We start from the raw sequence: 24,645 nt of genomic DNA on the forward strand, positions 1-24,645 counted from the left end.
AAACTTAAAGAAAATCCTCCAAAAAGGAAAGGCAAAAGAAAAAAGTCAAACCTCCTTTTATTCTCTACAACTAAGCAGGTTATTCCCACGAGGTCAAGTTAACTGTCTGCCTGGGATATTTATATAGTTTCCTCACTCTCACATCCAGATTCTGCATTTTCATCTCCTACCTGCTAAGCAATAGCCACTACTACAAAGCACGTGGCACCAATACCTATCAGCACATCTAAAACACTTGTCCACCTTCCTCATTGCATATAACCTCATGACTCGCCTCTCCATCTGCAGACTAACCAGATAAGCCATTCTCCATTCCTTTAAGTCCATGAGGCACCATTGAAGCTTCACAAGTGAAAACTGCAACTGGTCCAAGGGTGTGGAGGGAGAACCACCCTGAATATTTCTCACAGTGCAACTTACCAACAAAGTGTCACACCAGTCCTCGGTCCAGGTCCGAACTCTGCTCCAGCCAGCATTAAGGACACACAGTTTCTCCTCCAGGGAAGTCTCACTCCCTTCCACCAGAGCCTGCAGCCCGGTGCAGCTTTCCGTGATGCTCTTCAAATCAGCTTTCCTCCTCTCCAGTTCTCTCAGCACACTCTGAAACAAGAGGAGCCATTAACACTGCACACTGCTCCCAATCACAAGGACAAGGGAGCAATTTTCACCTCCACAGGAAACAAATAGTATCATAGATGATCTTCACTTGAGAAAAAAACAAACCCAGTGGAATCACCTCCTGTTTATACTCACCCTCTGTAGATAGTGATCTCTTTCTTGAGAGAGAGGCAGAGAGCACAATGCATGTAAGTGTCCTGAATAACTTAGCTTGAGACCTTTTTGTTTTGTTGTTTTATAATGTAATCACAATTCCTTTTCATTACGTAGGTAAAGCAAATGCATCACATCACATTTTGGGTCCAATTTTAAAAGGTTCTTTTCTGCATTGTCAAGCACCACAGAGAACACAATTTTCAAGAGACATTTTGGATTTCTCTGTATCTTTTCCTATTAAAGTACTTTTACACTTGGCAACAATAAGGAAAGTGGTAGGCCAAGGCTGAATGTTTTTTTGAGAATGACCAACAGTAATTACTGCATACGTTCAATTCAGTTGCTACATGCTACAGAAGCCCTATAGTTATATTACCTATACATAGGTATGTAAATATATGTATCTTTAGCTCTAATATTTTTTCCAAGTCATTTCTGCTTTTAAATAGGTTTTTTAATTAAAAAAAAAAATCACTTTCTTTGAAAGAATGCATACTGACATAAAATTAAGTAATGTTATCTCTTGAATATCAGTATATGGTTTCCATGTGGAAAATAGTATCTCTTGCCATACAAGATCACCAATTATTACTGATAACATCTGGCTATTCAGAAAGTTCTTTCAAGTCAGTGTACAGTGTGTGGAAGAATGCAGTTAATCACAACTAGTGTCTGGAGCTCCTTGAACATCTTATCTGTGAAGTAAATAATTTATTATCATAACGTATTATCTTAGGACAGAAACAAATACTCAAGTTACTACATTTTAAAATTGCCTCTAGAAAACTTCAAGACAGGAAGGACAACTTTGCATGCAACAAGAAGTGCTTGTCCTGGTAGTGCAGCATAAGAGTCCATGAAATATTTGCATTGTTGGGAAAGACATCTTAGGGATACTGCCACAGCAGAAGTGTAGTGCTAATAACTGCTAATCCTGAGTGAAATGGGTGAGAACAGGTTATAATCATATGTTTATGTAATTCTGTAAGCTTTCAAGTTTTAAGATTGTACACAGACCTATTCCAAAAGTAAAAGGCGACAGAAAATGACTGGAAAGATCAGTATTGCTGAATTGTATCAGCTGACACTCGTGAGCTCCAACTACTACATATACAAGTTTCTACAGTGTGAGAAAATAGGTACTGTGCTTCAGAAATAATTATAACACATTCACAAGCTTTCATGAAAAGTTCCCATTTATAGATGAAAGAAAATAAGGAATTACAAGAACTTTTTGTTTTGTAAAGTCACAATTCTGAAGACAAAGCCATTTCAATGAAAATTACAAACTCAATTTTTCATTAAAAATGACAATGAACTTTCAGTTTGCTCTACTGGTAAAATATTTGACCCAGCCCAAAATTGTATTTGCTGATAATTAAGAATATTATATTTATGACTGTGTTAGAGATAGAGCAAGTCATTTAAACACCTATTAATACCAAATATGTAGTAATATCTTTAATATTTGACTGGCCATTTAAGTTTGAGGCAAGATGCCCAAGATGAAACAGATAAGTCTCTGTAAGGTACTGAATATGATCTACTGAATCTACTAAAATTTCCATGAGTTAAGAGATTTTGGAACAAGTTACAGGGATTTAAATTCACAGCCACTTGTACATAGTATTGCCATAATGTTAAAAATTTATCCTACAGATATTTAGAGCATGCTTACTTTGGCCCAGGCAATTTCTGAATCTAGATCAGAAAGCAAGCTCTCTGAAGCAGACTTCTGCACAAGCTCAGCCTCAGTGGTAGCTAGCCACTCTGACAAAGAGGCAGCCTCTTTCCTCATTTTGCGTGCCAGCTGGGATGCTCTTTCGAGGTCTTGTTTTCCTTCTGTCACCTACAAAAAAAAAAAGGAAAAAAGAAAACAAAACTAGATTTTAAAAGACAGAAAAAAATGAAAGTGCTAGCCAGCTAAAATATCCATGCAAATATATAAAATCCTTGCATCTTAAGACTGTCTTGCATTAGGGAAGGATCCTGAAAAGAAAAATTTTTTATAAACATCTGCATCTTACTATACAAAGCAGAATATATAAAACTAGAATAATTTTAAACTAAGATACACTTAAAGAAGACAAAGAAGCCTGCACACCAACTTATTTATAGGTAGTAATCAACAAATTGATGTTCAAACTTTTTTATTATGATCCTTTAACCGAAACTCAAGGGGACTTAGAATCCAGTCAGTCACTCACACAAGTAAAAATCAGGTCCTTTTTGTATTTTGATAGACCTGCTAGCAGAAAGCTGTAAAGAAAAATTTCACTGAAATATCTAGTCCACCCATGAAAACATCTCAGTAAAGTGAATATGAAGTTTGATGTTTGCTGCAGTATAATCAATTCTATATCACATTGACTACACATTCTGGTCAAACTTAACACAGACTTGAGAAAAAATCCAATCATAGAAGTCAGAATCAATTGACATTTCAAAAAATTATCCTCTGTCTCAGCTTAGTCTTTACATGTATTTATTAAAAATAATGCACTCTTTGAAGATCTCAAAAAATAAATTCGGACACAAACAAAATCATGACATTATACTGCAAGTAATTCTACCTTTCTATCCTTTCCCAGTTTCTTGTCTACGTGCTTTTGGAGTTATAGATCTACAGGTTCCAGTAGAATCTACACCTTCGTGAATGTTCTCCACTTTACAACAATAAAATATTTCCTAGGGCCCATTTCAAGACATTCCAACAATGTAATCTGGCCACTTACCCACAGCTTCATTCACAGAGCACTGAAAAGGCATGAGTCTGCTTGGACTGCTGTCTTAACTTAGGTAGGAAAAGAATCCCCTATTTGCCCCCTGACCCCTAAGAGTTCAAAAATTTTTAAACACTTCACTTGGATAAATAACTATTCAATTACTAAGAAAATTACTCAAATCAATACTTAATGCAGTTCATGGGAAATACAGGTTTGCCTGCATTTTCTATTTCATACTGAGAGCAACCCTTTAAAAGGATTACGGTTAGAAACCATCATGACACCTCTCAAAAAAAAAAAAAACTTACATTGATTCAAACTTATATGACAATCTGATAGTAAATTATCTTGCAGGCTGGTTTACAGACAAGAGAAGGTACAACAGTGCTCAAAGACTTTAACGAATAGCAGGTCAGCTGTGCCAGAATGTTGAAAGCTCTGTGAGCCTTCCTTTCTTCAAGGCTACCTCCCCTTCAGGAATACTTTGTGAGCACAGGGGTCTGGCACAACTACAGGATTTTATGTGTAATCTTTAATCTCTCAACTGAGTGTTCCTGGATGCAGCAACTAGGCTATACAGTATCAGCTTCATAATCAAACTTAAAACAGCATCTGACATCAAAACAACAAAGAACGGAATTTATATGCAGACAAATGTTTATACATACATTTGTTTTTCTTACCTGTGCCCCCAAGTCATTGTAAAGAAATTTCAATGCTGTCAGTTGTTCATCCATCCCTTTGGGATTATCTGTCTGTTGTTTCTGTACAATTTGCCTTCCTGTCTTGATAACAGTTTCAACCTCCAATTTCACCTCACTGAGGGTCTTATAGAGTTTCTAAAAACACAAATATGTATATTGGTGATCAATTTGTAGTGCAGATTTTCAGACTTTGCTTCATCTGAGGACTTGACCATCAGATTGCGCTTAAACTCTGAGCTATGGATTAAAAGCAATGTCTGCCAAGAAGATTTAAAACTCTGATGTTCCATATTTTATTCTAGTTTTAGTTTTCACCCCCACAAAAAAGAATTATCCCAAAAATTTAGCAGTGTTTACTTCATAACATCACCACATGTGACAAGGCTAACATTGTGCTCTGTACTTGATCTTATGTATAGTATTTGAACAAAACAAATACTAAGAACCAAGCAAACTTGGCCCTGGAGTGATGCTTCTACGTAACATGAGCATGAGCCAGAGAAGGGAGTTTATAAAATCTCAGCTGTTACACCACATCTGTGATCAACAATCCACTACTTTTACGTCCACATCCTCACCAGAGGTTTTTAGTTTTCAATTCTTCTGTTGGTATTTTGTAAGGAGTTATAGCAGTTCCATCAGTACTTTAAGCAAAATTTCCTCAGGAGAGAGTTTAGGCAAGAAGAATCACACAAGGAAGAAACACCCCCAAGCATGAGTGAAGAACATTGCATACTTACCATGCACCTGTCCAGATGAGCTTGGATTATATCTGGGTCAGTATCCTTCACATCCAAGACATGAAGTTCTACTTTTACACCATCCAACACTCTCTTGCAATCCAACATGCGCTGCTCAAAATTGGCTGGTTTCTGGAAAAGCTGATACTTTGTAGATACTTCACGGAATTTTCTCTGTTTTAACAAATATTATGTTAAAAGATTGTTTTAAATTAATATCTGTACTTCAAAAAGTAACATTTAAAGCATCTCCCCCCCAGATTCTAACTCACCTCTCATGCCACCACAATTCAGTATACATGGCAATGCTATTTGCCAAGCCAAATTCCATCACCTATTCCTAATCTACACCTGAGGTGCATGAGAGCTATAATTCTATATCATACACTTTCAAAATATCCATTCTGCTGAAATACATAGACCTTCTGACTTCCAGCATTAATCCCATGATACTTATGAAATTTAAACTTCCTTACTCAATTCATCTAGGGCTGCTTGTTTCCTAATGAAAGCATGTAAAAGCATATACTATTCACTTCTGAGGTTCAGTTGACTGCACCAAGCAATTTACAGGCTGACAACAGCACTGTGTAACTGAAAACCAGAAGCTCTTCACATTTAAATTCTTAGTGCAACTCTCACATCTTTACCTGCAAAGCATCCAGCTGAGTTCCACCACGGGGAGACCTGCATTCAGGAGAAGCAGGAGGGAAGGAGCGAGCACTTTTCTTGAGCTCTTCTAAGGTAGATTCATGAGCTGCAATCTCAGCTTGAATTTTCTGCCATGTCATAAGAACAGGAAAAAAACACGTTACAAAATTGCCTGCAGAGAGGGGAAGAGGAACTTGCTTACCACCTACTATGCACCAGAAGTCAATCTACTCTCTAAGAGTTTAACACTACCAGGTTTATTTTAAATATTCTGGTTCTGGTGACAGCTTGCTAAACTGAAAGCCGTCAAGACTGTTATTGAATACAACCTTCTTAAAACAGGAAAACAATCCAGATTACAAAAGATAAGGTGGTGCTAGTTACAAAAGATAATGTGATGCACCTAGCGCACCAGCACAGGACTGAAATGAAGCCTTCATGAATTACTAAGTCTAGGCTCAGCACTGTCATGAGGTATTTTCAAATGTTTTGGTAGTAAAAAGCTATACTGGAATACCTGGGCCTCCTGGGGCATCTGAAAGGCATCTACCCTATCAGTCAGGTAAGACGTCAGCTGTCTATCCAGCTCTGCTAAGTTTTCCTGCAAGACCTGCAACATGTGGTCAGTTTCTCGCATGGTCTGAAGCTGTTGTTCCAAGGCGATCTGCCGGCTCACCGCCTGAGTGGGGCAGAAAGTAAGACAAGATGGAGCAATAATTCAGTATGAATGATATTAAACTTTCTCAAAACAATGTAGGGAAGACTATGCCAGGAGGACTGCCTAGAAGGAGCAAAAGTGAGCCCTAGAAGGCAGCAATTTGTGAAGCCTGCTGTGATTCATACTGGTAACTGACAAACAGTGGCATAGAAGGAGAGTTCTGCTGCTGGATATAAAGGACACTGAACACAGGTCTCTCCTATCACCTCAGGAAGAAAGTATACTGTTAAAAACATACCAGTTTCAAAAACTAGCTATTCAGTGGAAATTAGGGACTTTGTAATACACTACAGATCAATATTGTTTGATGTGTAAACTTGCACATTTTCTTTCAAAACAATAAACTCTTTCTGTTGCAGTGTGAAAACAAAGGATCACAGTTCCTTCCCTCCACTGCCTCTCCCTTCAACAGCAAAACTTCTAAGTTCATCCAAAATGCCACTACTTGCACGGGAACACAAATTCCCACACATGCACAGACCAGTGGGTGCGTACATACACACACATGGATAGGGAAAGTCGTCAACAACCCAGTGTGTCAGTGCTGCAGCTGCCAAAGCAGATAGTTTTTGTATGTCAATAAGGTACTGTTGTAACAGGAAAAACAATAGTGAATGCTAACTTAAATGACAGAGGATGAACTGAAATTCCCTCTATGACTACAATTCGGCAATGACAGAAAAAAACGCCCATCCTACAATTTGGCAGGGACCTGTATTACCACGATACAGAACAAAAGTTACAAATTAATGCAACCTGAAATACAACTAGCCTTCATCTACTTATTAAATCTAGAAAAGATTATACTAACGTATAAGAGGAGGAAGGGGACAAGATAATAGATGGGGAACAAGAAGAATGTTTTCCTTCTGTTCCTTACTTCAGTGTGACTTCTTTCTAGCTATTTCAAAGAGTGAAAACATCACTTATGCTCCTCATTTTTTACAGTTAGTGAGCAGCTCACCAGTATTTATGGCAGTAGGAAGGGAATATTAACCTCAGTTATTGAACTGTCCCCCTTGAGACTGGAATTGCCTTTTTGTCAAAATTACCTGGAAAAATACCAGGGGGTCCCCACAGTGCAAGGGTATGCAAGTGTGCAAAACAAAACCTGACTCAAGTTGGAGGGGGTGGCGAAGCATCTTGCTCTTAGGCCATTATTCCACATTGAAAACAGCTGACAACGCTGTGAATGTCTTCCCCTCTTTTCCTGTTATTGAAGTCCTGCATCTATGAATTCAGCTATCTACCAGGAATCATTTCAGACCACTGAGCTGAAAAACCCAGTCTACTTCAACCCTGTCCCCAAATTCTTACCAAGTGACTCAATTCCTCATAGCGGGCATTGAAAGCCTCCAATTTTTCACTGATGATATCATCAAGAATCCCTCCATCAATCAGTGTCTGCCCAAGTTCCCGAATCTGGGTTCGATTATCAGCTGGATGACGCAGGACTGATTCCAGGGACTAATTAGCAGAGAAAGTTTTAAAGGTCAAGACACTGAATATTACTGCATTTTCAGACATGGAAATCTGGCTGCATGCACAGAAATTTTACACTTCAAATGTCTTGAGAGTGTTCTAAAAGCATGAATTAATTATGGCTTAATCCATGATAGCACAAGGCAAATACAGTGGTCATTTTGTTTTAGATAATTAAACTTCACAGGATTTCTAACTTATATCATTTCATACTACAGTGCTGGAAGGAATTAATTACACAGGAGAGAGCATACAATTTTATCATGGTACCAAGTACAGCACAATCATCTATAGCAAAATTCAGCTTTTGGTGAGGGATCTTACAAATATCCATTCCAGATTCAGAGTAATATGTTCATTTAACCTGAAGAATCAGCATAGTCAACACGTATTTCAGTATTCTATTAAAGTGTCGAATTTATGGGTTTTTTAAACATAGCTATTTGAAAAGTTACCAATCCGACAGAATGACTGCAATACCTCAAGAGCATCATTGACAGCATCCAGCTTATCAGGCAGATTTTCTGTCATTTGCACCCTTTCTTCCAGATTGTTTAGCCAAGCTGTTTCTAAATCAAGATACTGAAGCAGCTCAATCCAACAGGACCACACCTCCTGAGTGAGCAACAGAAAAAACCATAAATTAGCCTAGAATGCTATGCATAGCTCATATACCCTATGAACAGTTTAAAGAAATTATGTTTCTGAGACATTCATCTAAAACGGGCAGATGGAAAATATTCTAAAAGCATGCCACAGCACAGTAAGTTCTAGACAGAAGGACCTGCAACTATAGCCACAAGATAAAAAGAAATAAGCAAAATACACATAGAAGTCTCTAAACTCATGCTAAAATTATCACTGACATCCAGATTCTTACAACAATTTAAGAAAGTAACAAAATGCATCCACTCCTCTTGAAAGATAGGACATACACAACCTACCCCAAACTATAATCAACATGTTCTAATTATCATTGTATTTCAACCTTTCATCTCTGAGAAGCTTCTTTTTGTCATTTTGAAAGACATGTGGACGGATAACAGAGCTGTAAGACAAGGTTACTTATTTAGACAAGTGCTGATTACAAAAGCAAAGTTAGATGGTGCCTCATAGATTCCAAGGATGTCATCTCAAGGGAAAGTAATCTTGGAAAGGAGCCACAGCAAAATACATTTATGTTAAAGCTACCGTATTCAGTGACAAAATTGGACATTTTCAGTGTCCTTCTCCATTCTTCTTGTGCCACCTGCCTCTGTTTTACTAAGCTGAGAGCTATCATTCTTACCTCCAAAGTGTGGCATTTCCCCCGGATCCGATTGCACAGTAGCTGGTAGTTCTCCAGCACAATGTTCAGCTCAGTCGCCAGGTCCTGACCGCTGGACGGCACTTTGGCAGCCAACATCTTGATGTTGTCTTTGAGAATCTTCACCCGCACCTCTTTCTGCAACACATCCTCCTTTGCTCTCTGCCCAAAGAAACATATTACACGATCAGCCCTCAATTGCCACATGGTCAGCTATTCACCACTAAACCAAAGATCAGCAGTTTAACCTTGGAAGTGTTGCTGCCAAAGTATTCTTGGGTCTGAGTACAACAAAACACGGCACTAACTTGCATGGAATTCAGATTGCGTTAGTAAGTGTTGAAAAATCCAATTTTATTAAACATACAGACATATTTACTATTTATGGTTTGTTCATTAAAAATCCATGACTCAACGTAAAAAAGATCAGGTTCAGAGTTATTTGTACACTAGCATACAGATAAGAAAAAGAAATTAACAAAAAAAAGGGGAGGGGTTGCTAAAAAAAAAGCATATCAGGGAGAAAAAGGTAGGGTGAATTTACAGAAGTTATGAGTCTCAGAGCTCAGCAACTATCTCCCAAAGTTATCCAGAAAAGACAATGTCGTTACCCGGGACATGCGCAACTATACAGTTGGGACCTCTCCCACAGCTGTTGGGTGCGCTAGAGAAACATGCAAAAAGGACAACTAGAGGAATTCCTTCAACCCATCTGCACTCAGAGGAGCTTGGTAACAAATATACAGGATAAAAAGTACAACTCCCAAAACACAGGCCTGGAGAAATCGTATTATCAGTTGTCAAATTTTGCCCTAACCAGTATTCAGGAAGCAGGATAGCTGGAAGACAGATCAAGCAGACCAGTCCGAGCCTGTCCCTGTTGGGACAACTAGAAGGCTCTAGAAATAGAGACTGTCCCATATATCTTTCTCTTCAGGTTTCATGACAGTTTTATGAAGTTGAAGTACCTCTGATATATAAGGCACTGCACTTTATGATAGAATTTAGTACATGACAGCATTATTGTTGCACATATTGTTCGAGATACCTTCTAAATGTATAAATGTAAGGCAATCAAAAAAAAATGCCAGTTAATGGAAGGGCAAAGAATGGAAAATCTGGGGAACTTATTATTTTACAGCAGGATTATAAAAAACCACGTAGCCTCATCTTAAACCTACTCCTTCAAATGTCAGCAGGAGTTCCACTCTCTGTTCAGATGAGAGCAGAATTAGGCAAGCTCAAAAGTTTTTCAAAACCTTATGCAAAAATACTCCAGGTCAAATATACAGAGAGTGTTCTTTCCCAGTCCTAAAAGTAGTCGCAGCATAACATTCTTACTGCAAGTGAAAGAAGATATGCAAGTGTTACAGTAAGCTTACTGGCTTTCTGACATATCTGCCAAATTTAAAAGTACAGAATATAATCTGGACTTGACAAAGGTAAATGCGCTCAAAGTCTCTCAGATTTGCCAATGAAAAGATGATTCTTTCTTTACTTGGCTTGCGTTCAGCAGGCTGTCAGACTATGTGATCTCAAATGGCTTCAAAGGACATGAATACATTAAAACACTTGTTAAAGACTGCTTCAGAAAGCCCCTTCAAAAACAACAATGCAAAACTTGAAATAGATTTGTCAAAGCACTTGTAAGGGAGGAAAAAAAAAATCTTTATTTTATGCTCTGTTGAGTAACAGTGTAGTGGATACTCATTTAAATAACATGCATACAAGTCAAAATATGCACCTGAACTCAAAGATTTAAAAGCAGAGAGAAATAGTTTACTCTGTACATACATCCAAGAACATTATCTGTTCAACTGGTAACTTACAATGAGACAAAAATACCTCCTTCCTCTCCATTTTTTTTGGCCACCAGTCCCCAAAATAGAGAAGCACGGACCAGCATCACTGTTTGCAACAGATGAGGAACACAAGATAACCTTAAAACAGAACTGTTTTAACCTGCTTTTCTAAATGGGAGCCTACTATATCTAGGGGACAAGAAACTGAAGCCCAACAGCTAGAAGCAGAAGAATACATGTTCACAACCGCTAATTTAGACAGGTATAATATCACCTTTTCTTTCTTTCTCAAGTTTCATCTCCTGCAGTAACCTTCCATATTCTTAGTGTTTAATATGCTATACATAGCAAGCCTGGCTCAACAGCTGGGCAAGCTGCTATTCATTATGAAATCCCTACCCCTTGTGGCCAAATAGAACATCTGCTTTTACAGTTTGTGCTTTAAAACAAAAATTCCACAAAGCAAAGCTGAAAAATACCACTAATCTTGTCATGACCTGAGCTCCTTTCCACATAGAAAATAATTCCACAAAAGGTCAACCCCCAAAGCCATTAAGTTTTGTGTCTCTTTAATCAGGTCTCTGCAATGACCTGGTATTCCTGACCTTCATTTCCTCCACCGCATTCTCTAGCTCTTCAGGGGACTTGTATTCAAAATCTTTCTCCAAATACTCTTCTTCAGCTTGGGTCATCCATTCTTGCATCTCTGCCAAATCCTTCTTCAGATTTACAGCTTTTTCCTGACTTTCAGACAGGCGATTTTTCTGACTAATGATCTAGAATCCAAGGTGGAGAAAGAAATAGCAGTTTTGTTACTTAAATGTCCTTATATATGTGAAAAAACACAAATCTGTGCTAAAACATTTTAGTACCAAAACATTTTCAGGCCTTTTTTATTAACAAAAGACTTTTACTTTTACACACACACGAACTCATGATCCCTTTTTAGCAGATCAACAAAATCTAGAGGTGAGGGAAGGAGGAAAATGACCTTTTTTTCCTCATTGCATGTAAACTGGTAACAATCCTTGGAAAAAGTCAGACAGAAAAAAAACCCTCTTCTGATCACAAGTATCATATAGTTAGATATATCTTTATATAGAGCACTAAAACATCCTTCAGGCCTCGCTTCTTTCCACAGCCCAAGCAATCTCAATTCTGTATCAACAGCAAGATTCTCCAACACAGATCCTCTCCAGGCATTGCAACTAAAGGAGTATGTTTCTACAGACAGCAGAAAGCTTCCACCCAAAAGAAACAACCAAATACACCAGACTGAAGTGGTAGTCTATTTATAGCCATTTATTTTTTAAAGCTGCTTAGCTGCTTTTAAAGCTGCAGGGTAATATTCCAGATTTCAGGAACAACAGAACAAAAAGGTCAGACTTCCCTCCAACCCACCCCAGAAAGAGCAGCAGGAGGCAAAGTGAACAAATTAATTTTTAATTACAAACTAAAGAGTTCATTGTGCTCCTTCCAGCTAGGCGTTGAGAAGTGCATGTATTCAAACAAAACTACTGTTGCACAGGTACCCCCTAACATATTGGATTTCACCCACTTTGACAGTGGAACAAAAAAAACATACTCGTCTCACTGTTTCACTGCTTCACCTCTTCACCATCCTACCAATGTCATACAACCAAACAGCTGCAGTAACAAGCAAGCACTAGCAACATACAGAGAACTCACCTGTTTGCTCAGTTTCTCCCACTGAGTTTGGCAGTCTACTAGCCTACACTTTGCCCAAGTATTTATGCTTGCAATAGGCTGAGCTCTTAAAGCAGACTCTACTTCTTTCATCTCTTTCAGTGATGGTTCAATTGTCTCCATTTCATTGACAAACACCTGAGCACACAGAGAAAATAAATGCTGTTCTTTAGCAAGACATCACATAAATTTATAGGATACCAATAATTTTGTAATTTTTAATTATTCCAGAAAAACTTTAATATTAAAGCAGACTGATGCTGTGTTCAATACTGACTGTTTTAAAACAGTAGCCCAAAACATCAGAACTATGCAACTGAAAAACAAAACACAGCTTGCCATACACGGTGCAAACATTCTCACATGCCAAATGTCAACACTGGAACAACAGAAGTTTAAAGATTATGTGCACCAAATACCCTGATGCCATACCTTAGACTTGTATTCTTCTCCCAGAAACAAACATTTGAAGGTACACTGTAATTACTTACCATAAGAAGAAATTCCACCTATTTGTGATCATTATGTGCCACTAGCTAGGAAGGAATCTTACTTGTAAAGCACATACAATTCCTAAACCCTAGGACTTTCATCAGAGTTATTTGCTTGTTATTTTTATTGCCCTTGAGAGTTTAATGCAGAAAGCACTATTCACTCACAGATTCAATTCCCTAATCAGAAAATTGGGAAAAATATGTAAACATTTTCAGAGGAATTAATGTCAACTTGTAGATGAGTGTAAATATGGTGAAGACCTTTAAAAAGTACAAAGTGTTATGGCTACACACAAGGAACCAATTAAAATGTGCCCTGAAGAAAGATAAGACAATTTTTCTGGTAGTCTTTATGGAATATGCCATGCACAATATTTAATAATACAAGCAAAATAATAAAGAAGAGATGCTAGTCGTTATTTATTTCAAAAGATTCCTTAAAAGATCAAAACTCACTGTGCACTGGTCAAGTTGTCTTTGAAGTCCTTCGGTATCTGCTTGAACAGCCTTTTCTGTCATTAAGTAGTCTTTCACACCATCCATCCACTTCTGAACAACTTTTGAATCAGCCTAAATCAAATATAGTAATGAAGAGTTGATACAACGCCGTGATGAAGAATGTATAGCTGTTGCATTTCACCTTCTAGCAGTGTCTAAAGAATATTCTAGAAGCTGCTAGCCTTGCCGGTTTTGAATCAGACCACCTTTGATTCAATTTTTAGTTTTGGTTGGTGGGTTTTTTTTTTCTCCCCAATTTCTCTGTTCTCAAATTTATATGAAAATTAAATTCACAATAATGATATTCTCCCATCCATGCTACAGCATAGTTTAATTGACACTGCACTGCTCCAGGCTACCTGTCACACAGAAACACAGGATCAAGCAAGGAGGCAAGCATGGCTTCAAGAAGTATGTGGTTACCCTTTACATGAAGGACCTGGCTGAATGCTGGGAATAGCATTTTCCTGATGACAGAAACCATGTATGACTGCTTCCACGACACTGATTCAAGAGACATACCGCGCTCCAAGGAAAAGAGAGCGCCCTACAGAAATATATGTGGGGAGAAGATGAGGGTGTAACGCTAAATATACTTGACAAGTAGAAGCTATGCTGGTAAAGCCATTTGCCTTACGAAGAAACACAGGCATAAAAGAAAAAGAGCACAGAAGATTAGACTAATCACTAAACAAAAACAACAAAAAAAATCTAGCTGTTTGAGGCCAATAGCAGCTACTATACTCACTACAGCAATGCATAGGGAAAAAAAAGTAAACACATACGCAGTTTCAGAGTTACCTGACCTAACATTTGGCAGTTGCCTTACATCCTGCAATGACATAGGTGGGGAGGGACACAGGAGGGTTGACATCTCCTTCCCATGCAATTGTGGATGTTCCCAACCACCCTTACAAACAAAACCACCACAAAACTTAGAGCAGGGAGAAAGTTTTTCCTTGTCCTGGTTCAACTGAGTTATGGGATTGTCATTTTTTAGTAATACAGTTGGACTTTTTTTAATCAACATTTTTGGACTGTTTCGTTGGGGTTTTTAATAGATGGCATCTTTTTATTCTGACACAATCACCACAGAGCCCTGTTACTGATGAAGCTGAGTCAAAGGCTCATCAGCTTCACCTTCTACTCTGCATGTCACCAAGGAGGAAAGCACACACTTCGTTTCCTTAAAAACCCTGCAATAATAGTTCTTTCAAGATCAATACATTACACACTGCTTCTCAAAAAAATGTCTGCACTAATGAAAACCCATTAGACAAGATCATGTTTATTTTTAGGCCAATGCTACCATTAGAGGTCAAAGTCATGACATTTTCTTCATTTGTTCGTTTTCCATTTTGGGGGAATTTCCTGCAGCTGATTAGCCTGAAAATAATTTTCCAAAAAAACAGATCCCAGGAGGCTTAACAGTGAACCATGGCTTAATGTAAAAAAATACATATTTATAAAGGCTGCCATTTGACAAGGCATTTTAGCATACACCTAATCTAGCTTGCTTACAGTAAGCTACTTACATAAGTAGCTGAAGTCAATTAAATGGGATTACTCAGAAAGTTAGGCACACATTTAGGTAACTTGCTGAATCACAAGCCAAGTCTACAGAAGTTTAATGAAGTAAATGCTCCTGCACTGCTCAGGTAAGTAATTACCAATGATCAATACCCAGTGTAGATTGCTGATGTACAAGAGCTCACAATTTTTAGACATGAACTAAAACACTGAATTAGTTTCTAAAATTTATTGTAGGCAGGAACAAAGATCAGGTGTGCTGAATTTTAACTTGTTCACTCCTAGAAAAACCACATGATGTACAGCCATGCAGTAGATTTAAAAGAACTGAAGGTGATACATAATCAAAGACACAGCAAGCCACGCATTATTAGAGGTATGATAACAGAAAATATAAGATACAGAATTTTTCTTCTAGAAAATACAAGATGCAACACTGATAAAATGAGTCTTGTCTACTTTTCCCTTCACATGACTATTACAGACAGTTTCACACTAAAACACAGATGTCACTAATGCACACATTGTCAGCTTGGGGGAGCCTCTGTCACATCACAAATCACAGAAGGGCCACCTGAGCAGCAGGACCCACGGGCAGATCTGCCACTGACTTGCTCATCAGACTAGCAAGGACATTTTAAGCACTGTTCACCTGTCTGCTCACTGTTAAAGAGAGAATACTTACATTCAGTTTCTTTTCAAAAACCTAAATATGAGGAGTGCCATTTTGGGAAATGCCAGTTTTTAAAGGTGAATTAGGGAAAAAAAGAAACATTAAAAATAAACCAACACTTCTGTGTAGTTGCACACGACCATATGTTCTCTGAGGGTTGCCATTCACTTACTCCTTTTTTTTTCTTTTCTCCCCCACTTTTAAATATTTTTTTTCCCTTAATAGCCAGACTTACTCCTCTTTTTTTTTTTTTTTTCCTTTCTTTTTTTCCCCCCACTTTAATTTTTTTTTCCTTTAATAGCCAGATGCTTCATCTCCTCTCAACCAAGAAGATACTGCCCAGGCATTCTTCAAACTAATCTTGTGCCTCTGATATTACATCTCCAGTACTGACCCACTTGGTTTCTGCACCAGGACCATATACCCAGTCCCCGTATCAATCTTTCTTGCAGTACAGCTTCCATCCTGATCTGTCCAAAGCTGCCTGCAACATTTTTATTCAACTTGCTCCACATTCTAATTTTTATTCATACAGTGCTGGACTACAAAAAGCTCTTTATAGATTACTACCACTCATTCAAAAGGAAAATTCAGAGAATATAAATACATGACTGTCCATCCACTGACAGCTTTATGAAACATTTAGAAAACACAGGAACTGTGTACTTAAAAATTCAGTTCATGAGAAAACACCCCCACTGTAAGCCCCATATTTCTACAGATAGCACCACTACATATTTCTTCCATTTTCAATTATTTAGTAATTACTTCCATTGTTTCTTCTGCTTTAATTACTTTTTCAGCTTCTGTACTTCTTTCTAAAGTAACAGGAAAGTTTTTAACATCTCACTCAGGACAAAATTCTGTTCTCAGATCTATACAACAGCACGCAGCTTCAATACTCTGCTCTCTACAGCTCTTCAAAACTCCCATGGGCATGAAAATCCACACCTTTCATCAGTGAGTGATTCATATACGTGGTGGTACCAACATCACTTTGAACAGCTATGGAGAACAGGGCACTTCACCTTTGGCTGAAAAAACTGAATAATTGATTACTAAAAAACCTGCCATGCTAACACCGCACACGTGTACCCTACTCTCAATTAAACACAAAAGATTATTTCAGTTTTCAGGAGCCATTCTTCACCCAGTTAAAGCTGTGGTTTAGGAAAGTAGGTGCATGTACAGACCACTCAACTGAACATGATTCAAGTGCAGGAAAAGAGGAGTTCTGTACTTTAAAGAAATTAAGGGAGAAAAAAAATGCTGCTAAAACTGATGAGGTAAGTAGGTCTTGCTCAGCATAGCTACAGATAATCAAGGCAACTGGAAAGCTGCAATCATTTGAAGAACAAGACTGATAGTTGTTGCACAAAGAACACTGAGGCAGGCTTACATGCAGATTATTTATTCTGTCGTGCTAAGTAGCTAATAAGCATAACCAGAAAGAGAGGGAAGGAAAGAGAATGAGACACAGTGGGATATTGTACATTTAGGTCAAAGTCGGCAGAAAAATTAATCAGGGGGTCATTGCTGGATAATAAACACCAAGGGCTTGGCTAAGCCTTAGAAGTTAATTTCTTTTAGGGTTCTGTACAAACCAGCTCACTTTGGGCAGTCAGCTGCCGCTGACCAGCACCATCAGCTCCTCCACAGCTCCTCATCATCCCACAGGCTGCTGCAAGTAACTACAGAAGGATTGGTTTGAAGGAACAAGACTAAAAGCAGAAACTCTTTCAAACATAGGTGCACAAATACACATATTCCAGAACATGGGGTGGTTCGGTTTGTTTTTTGGTTTTTGGGGTGGGGTGGTTTTTTGTGGTTTTTTTTTTTTTTTGGGGGGGGGGGGGGGTGGGGGGGGAAGGGCAGGAACAGCTTTTATCTTTATGCTTCAGGTAATGCAGCCTAACACAAAATTGTTATATAAAGAAATACACATTTTTCCTCTGAAAACCTGCAATTCTTCTTCTGATTCATAGGTTGGTTTGTGGCTTCCATTTACGAGTTCACTAGCCTACACTGGACTACCATATGCTATTCATACACTTGTATCCCACACACACACTGCTAGGAGCAGCTCAAGTCCCAAAACAAGTAATTAGTGAATAGCACTTTACAAGCAGAAGCACGTTTTTCCCTCCAGCCTTTTTCCCCCAAGTAAAACTTTTCATGGGAGCATAGGTGTGGACTCTGCTCTTAATTGTCATTTAGTTACAATCTGTTACCCCTACTATGACTTCTCCCAGGTTTGTATTTTGAAAACAAACAAACAAAAAACCAAACAAGAAAAAAAAAAAAAGACTTGAGGCTTTTACTACTTCCAACTCATAATCAGCAACAGCTTGTCCAACTTTCACTGCAACATCATGCAAGTCAATTACCTGGTCTTACTAATATAAATTTCAGTTTAAATACATGTCTCTATTTCAGTAGTCCTTAAAGATCCTGTCTGGCTTAAAATAAATTTTAAAAAAACCAACAAAACACTTAGCTTAAAGTTTGAATCCAATACCAAATAAATGAACAGTTTTCTGCTTCAGAGGAAGGGGAGAGCAAGACTGAAAGAAACTTTGAGGAAAGGTGGTGGTGTGCATGCAAGACACCAATGCTCTGAAGAAGGTGTATGCAGCAAGCTGCTTATGTTTATAAATTGCATAATACATACTCTGTTAAATGGAAAAGAATGTAAATAATTCCACACGTTAAAATGTTTAATGCCTGTGAAAATACAGATTTCTGTGTAGCTAATCCACCTGTGCCTTCATCCTGAGACAGAGAATCTCTAGAAGCACCTTCTTGCTTCTTGAAGTTTAAAATAATATGAAAATGAAAATACTGTGAAGCTTACTTAAAGTCTAGTTACACATTACTCTAGAAAAAAAAAACCACGGCACTGAACTTGGGCTTTTATACTGCTCTGATCACTTACACTTTCAAGCTGATACTGAAGAACGGTTAATGCCCATTTAACTTTTGGGTCACAATAATATTGCCATGGGCTAAATCATGATATATTTAGTTTTCATTATTTTTTCCTCTCCCCAGAGGAATATAAATACTCTAGAGCAGGGACTTCAAGCAAACACAAAGAAACCCCTGTAACCAGTAAAGACTGAGTCAACCTCGGCTAAATTACTTAAGCACTTATCTGTCCCCTCTTTATCAATGCGTTAAACATCTAAATACCCTTTAAATACTCTTGATTTTAATCCCTTCATTTTTAAAGCATTGGGATTTTCTGTCATGCAGGAATTCATATACGTGTGTGTATATATATATATATATAAAATAAATATCACTGCTGATTAATCTAAATTCTTTAACTCTCCTTCCTGACACTTCAGAGACCATCTGTTAGAACTGGAAAACTCACTATACCTAAGCATTTTCTTTACTTCCTTTTTTAACAGGCTGTAGTAATTCTTTATTACTGTTGACAGAAACCCCACTTGAAGGAGTGGGTTTTCTGTAGCCAGTACGAAATTTCAATTTTAGATGTCAAACTAGTAAGGCACTGGGCATCTGACACCAACCACAATAAAGGGCACTCAGCCCCTGGTGGGATCAAGCCTTCAACAGCATAACTGACATACCTTTGACTTTAGTGTAACCTTTGCTTCTGGTATTGAAAGAAGAAGAATGCTAATTTTAAGTGAAAAGTAATTATATCAGAAGATAAAATAATATCCTTGGAATGTTAAAAGTCCTCTGCTACCCTGCCACAAATGCACTATATATGCTTCTAGCCTCTGCCAGTCTAGTGCCCATCGACATTTCACTTCTCAGTCAGTATCATCTGGACTCCTGCAGGAAGACAGAGAAAGAAAGGGCTCTCAAACATCTGAGTTACATAAGAAAAAAAAATCCTTTCATTTTACCTCAAATATTCTCAACTTGGATGTAATTTCCTCCAGTAGTTTAACATCTTTGGAAATCTTGAGCTTTAACTTGTCCCAGTGTCCCTGCACATGCTTGAACTCTTGCATGTAGACCTTTTTTATATCAGAAGCAGCATGTTTCTCCAAAGCCTTTGTTTCTTCAGCAAGTTTATCTACCCTGGGCTTCTGGGCTTCCAGTGTCTCACAAACCGCCTACAAGGAAAAAAATAAAATTAAAAAAAAAGGAAAAAAAAGAAAAATATGTCTGCTTTCAGGTACACACTTACATACAAGTGCAAGTACATCAAAGGTTTTGTCGTGCAGGGAACAGATTCAGTGAAGAGTCATATTCCAGTTACTGCAGTTATTGCAGCTGAGATGTCCAAGCAACATTTTAAGTAGCAAAACCTTCAGCTGCTCTACTGGTGCAGTAGCAGAGATTACAGAATGGGCTGTAAAGCTTGGCCACGTAGCTAAACACACCCAGGCACCTACGCCCCTCCTGTGCTGTGCGGTACTGGCACTTGAGTTAGCAAAGCAATAGCTACACTACACTGCAGTCACAAAAGAAGCTGCAATGTAGACATATCAGGACCTCAGTTTTTTCATTCCCTCCACAGATTATTATTATTTTTTTAAAAGAAAGCAAACAATAAAGCCCACACAAACAGGCTGAGCGTGTCCTTCTGAGTTTTGTAAAGTAAAAAAAAATTATAATATCTAGCTGCAATGAAAGCTCTGGATGCTTGAGTTTTGAAAGCTGTTCTTCCAGCTGGAATATGGGGAGGATACAGTCTGAATATATTCACTATGGCATTGCTGATATGAAGAGTCACTTGAGCTGAAACAGCTAATTTCCTAATATTAAGGAAAACTAACAAATGAAGGTATAAGCCAAGACATGAAAAATGCTGCCACTTTATTGAACTGGTCATTTTGGTTATCTTGCTTAAAAATTGTTTGAGAGAGAAATTTGGAATGAACACATGAAGCCATTATTAATTTCATTAATTTAACTTTTCTAGTATATACATTTAACATGTACGTGTGGGATATGTCTGCATATATTTTACTGAGGAAGAATCTTCTTTTCAATATGTTTATGTTCTTAGTTTTACTTTGTATTTACAGGAAAGGAACAGGATAAAGTGTACCATTTCCTCTAAAAAGATAGATAGTGATGTAGCAATGAGACTAAGAAGAGGGATGTATGTTTCTGCAAACAAGAGCTTTCTCTATAGGTGACCACAGACTGAGTCAATCCCTGGCTTGGGTCTACTCCTGAAGCACTTATCACTGCCTGCTACAGTGCAAAAGGAGCTGGACAATCCCAGGTCACAAGCAGCTCATCATCTACAGTTTGTTCCAATCTCCCATCACACTCTTTAAAGCTCCCACACTGGCATAGTATGTCCTTTCAGGTTAATTAGTCTCTGAAGGGGGAGAAGGGATTCAGGCAGAAGCAAGAAAAGACAAGCCTCCAAAGCTAAATGGCATTGCAATTCATGCAGGGTATAGACCAGAAAATCTCTGCCAACTTTAAACACAGAAGCAACATTAAAAGAGAAAAACCAAAGAACGCGGAACTGTTTTTAATCTGCTGGTTTAAAAAACAAAGAACTAACACCCCTGTTTACTGGGCTGTTAAAAATACCCATTTGATCACTCTCTGCTGAATAGAGAAGGCTATCAGGAAAGACACAGCCTCTCCCTACCCAGCAACTGAAGTTCAAGAGCTCCTCCAGAGTCACCTGCAGCCCTCTTATGCCACCTCACAGGATAAAATATGTGCTTCTGAATTAAGCATGATTCCACAAAAGCAGTGGGGGACAGTGGAGGGGGCAGGAAAGTATTTGTCAATGTTTTTTTTTAAAGCAAAAAAAAAAGTGTGCTGGAGATGCATGACACTCTTCCCCTCACTCCAGTCCTGCCCCCATAAGTGGTATTTACAAAGCAACTATCATCGATGTATTTTCCCCTACTTTATAGGCCCATAATAGGAAAGAAAACACAATTTCTGCTGGACAGAATTTGTGCATCAATTACATTTATGGCTTGCAAGCACTGTTTCCCTTTGAAAGGCAAACTGGAGGCCAGAGAAGTGCAGTTACTCTCTCACAAGAGCTGAGCAGGATGAAACAGGATGGATTTGTTAATCAGCTGAACCTCAGAGACAGTTTAAACAGGCAGGCACCCCACGTCCGTGTAGGCTATACCCAGCGCTTGGAGAGGATTCCCACACTGCCGCAGGTGAGGGACATGGCCTCCCCAGGACAGCAAGCCCGAGCAGGCCAGGCACCGACATGGCTGTGGTGCAGCTCAGGCAGAGAGAGCTGAAAGGCAGCTCCCAAGGAAGGGAAGGGCAGGCCCCGGCTCCCGGCTTTCCTCACAACCACGCTCCCGCAGCAAAGGAGCGGACCTTGGATCGGGTGACCAACCTGACCCAACCGAGCTCCCAGGAGGGGGATGCTCTGGGTGCCCTGACATCCATTTTGGGGCTCCTCAGCACAAGAGAGAGATGGGCACACTGGAGAGAGCCTGGGGAGGCCACCCAGGTGGTCGGAGGTGCTGCAGCTCTTCAGAGAAGATCCCTCAGAGCCTCCTCTTCCCCTGGCCGAACAGTCCCAGCTCTCTCGCTGCCTGTGCCAAGAGACGAAGCTAAGACAAGCTCTGAGGTCCGCAGGCTCGGAGATACCCAACCCTGGCCTGGACACGTCCCTCAGCAGCCTGTGGTGACCCAGCTTTCAGCAAGCAGCCCCCAGAGACCGCTTCCACACACCACTACCTGGCTGACTTCCCTCCGAGTAACCTTTTAGTTACCCCACTGAAAACACGGCAGGAGAAAGGAGGATGGCAGGAGCCGGAAAAGCGACTTCCTCGCTGCAGCGCGCAGGTAAGAGTTACCTTTGCCTGCTGCAGGGCCTTCTCCACCTTACTGGGTTCGCCGAGTCCACCGGCGATGGACTGCTGCTTGCTCTCCAGCTCGCTCAGCGTGTCCTTCAGCCGCTGCAGGGAGTCCACGTACTCCTGGCTCGGCTGACTTTCTGCCTCTGGCATCATCAGAAAGAATAATGGAACAAAATAGAAGGTAAGGAAATAGACACGAGACCCCAGTTATAAGAGATGTGCACGTAACCAAAGCTATCAGGATCATTTAGAAACAAGAAATCATGCGAGATATACTTGTATACTGAATCCTGCCGAGACCTTCCAAGAGCTAAAAAACTCTTCTGCTGATGGCAATAGTTTTTCCTTTAAAAAATATTAAAAATATATCTAACATAAATATGTATTATATAGAATATAATAATAAATATACAACGACAGCCACCACCCCCCCAAAAAAAAAACCAAACAAAAACCCTCAAAACAACAACAACAACAAAAGAGATTTAAACACTCAATCCCACTTTTAGAATTTTCTTATACACCTAAGCACCTTAATCTCTTGGGGTGGGCGGGGTGGTGGAATCAATAGTACTTAGGCTTTTGCAAGCCTAAATCCCCACAATTTAGCATTTTTCATTGTAAAAAGTTCCAGACATATCTACTACTTATATGCAAGCACACAGAGAAGTATCTACTATATAAAGAACATAAAGTATAGCATATATAATAGCCATGTGTTACGTATAAAGTTAAATATACATACTACATACAGTAACTATATAAGCTAGTATTTTTTTATATATATAAACACAAATACATAGAATATTTATTAGTATAGTAGTAGGGTTTGGTTTTTTGGTTTTTTGTGTTTGGGGTTTGGTTTGGTGTGGGTTTTTTCCACTTTATATATATATACACACACACAAATAAATAAAAATAGCAGCTTTCAGCCTTTTTCCAGAACACAGACACTATCTGGAAAGACTGAAAAGAGAATTAAAGTTTGGATGGAGTATTTGCTTGCAATCTATGACTGAATCTCAGATTTTGCTCGAGCCAGCCCTCTGTGGAATCCCAAGCAGGAGGCAGCACCTCACTCTGGAATTTCAGAATGAAAACGGTCAGATTTAGAAAACTGCAGTGAACAGGATTTTGGCTGTAAGAGTTGTACTGTGGTATGCACATTCTCTGGCCTTGGATTCCTAAGCAATTTCGTTACTGCCACAAGTGAAAATTAATCTAAGCCTTGTTCTGACTCACCAGGTAGCTTTTCAACAGCTTACTGTCAGAACTGTCATACCATTTATAACTAAGGAATGAGTCAGCCTTGCTAGAGAGAATCAGAGTTATCTAGCTTCCTCTTCTCAAAACATCAGGATCAAGGGGGGAGGGGGGGGCAAGAATTCAGTAAAAAGCAAATAGGTGCACTGTCACTAAACTACAGCAAATCATGAAGGAGAACAATAGTTAAAACAGCCTCCCATTGACAAAAAAAAAAAAAATTAAGTCACAATTCCCATTAAAAAAATGTTTGCAGAGATGGGACTGAGTAGCACTCCATGAGGGAATTTTCAGAGCCTCAAAGAAGAGCCATGAAAGGAGCTGGAGTTCTGTCAAGGCCTGCCAAGTTCACAAATGCTAAAGTGCCACCACCAGCTGTTTCTCCCAGTTACATGGCTCTGGAAGTTCTTTTAACTTATGGCAATTCAAATTATGCTGTAAATAAACAGGAGAAACCTCAAACTGACATTTCCCTCTGTTCTGTAGCAATTTACAATCTGCAGAGAAATTATCATTCAAAAAAATACACAAGTACAAATTTAACGTATTATGGTATCTAAGGTGTTTTTAACTGAGTAATAACTGGTTCAAATATACTAATAACTCCTCAAGTCAAGTGTGGCATGAAAAAATGAGTATTTTTGTCACATCATTTAATAATTACTGAAAAACACAATACCAATAAAATTATTCGAAAGTACATGAACTCAGAACAGTCATAAAATAATCACTCCTCACAGTAAGAATGAAAGCAAACTCTGCAATTTCGGTGTGGCAGACATACGT

General features: G+C 38.8%; 1 protein-coding gene across 6 annotated transcripts in view; it reads right to left on the reverse strand.

Annotated features, from left to right (window-relative positions):
* UTRN (utrophin) overlaps window positions 1-24,645 on the reverse strand; it is a 389,337-nt gene that overhangs the window by 258,238 nt on the left and 106,454 nt on the right. For 5 of the 6 annotated variants that reach the window (XM_049799497.1, XM_049799498.1, XM_049799496.1 and 2 more), the window contains 14 exons: window positions 22,594-22,739; window positions 19,690-19,902; window positions 13,561-13,674; window positions 12,593-12,748; window positions 11,509-11,679; window positions 9,084-9,263; window positions 8,276-8,410; window positions 7,631-7,780; window positions 6,113-6,274; window positions 5,595-5,723; window positions 4,945-5,118; window positions 4,184-4,339; window positions 2,453-2,623; window positions 421-600 (listed from right to left, as the gene is read on the reverse strand). In XM_049799497.1, the coding sequence (XP_049655454.1) occupies window positions 421-600; window positions 2,453-2,623; window positions 4,184-4,339; window positions 4,945-5,118; window positions 5,595-5,723; window positions 6,113-6,274; window positions 7,631-7,780; window positions 8,276-8,410; window positions 9,084-9,263; window positions 11,509-11,679; window positions 12,593-12,748; window positions 13,561-13,674; window positions 19,690-19,902; window positions 22,594-22,739 (2,237 nt within the window). Of the gene's footprint in view, window positions 1-420; window positions 601-2,452; window positions 2,624-4,183; window positions 4,340-4,944; window positions 5,119-5,594; window positions 5,724-6,112; window positions 6,275-7,630; window positions 7,781-8,275; window positions 8,411-9,083; window positions 9,264-11,508; window positions 11,680-12,592; window positions 12,749-13,560; window positions 13,675-17,417; window positions 17,442-19,689; window positions 19,903-22,593; window positions 22,740-24,645 lie in introns of those variants that run through there. The other variant, XM_049799502.1, reaches the window with a different exon arrangement.

This window comes from Accipiter gentilis, chromosome 5 (assembly GCF_929443795.1).
Source record: "Accipiter gentilis chromosome 5, bAccGen1.1, whole genome shotgun sequence".
Classification (NCBI taxonomy): domain Eukaryota; kingdom Metazoa; phylum Chordata; class Aves; order Accipitriformes; family Accipitridae; genus Astur; species Astur gentilis.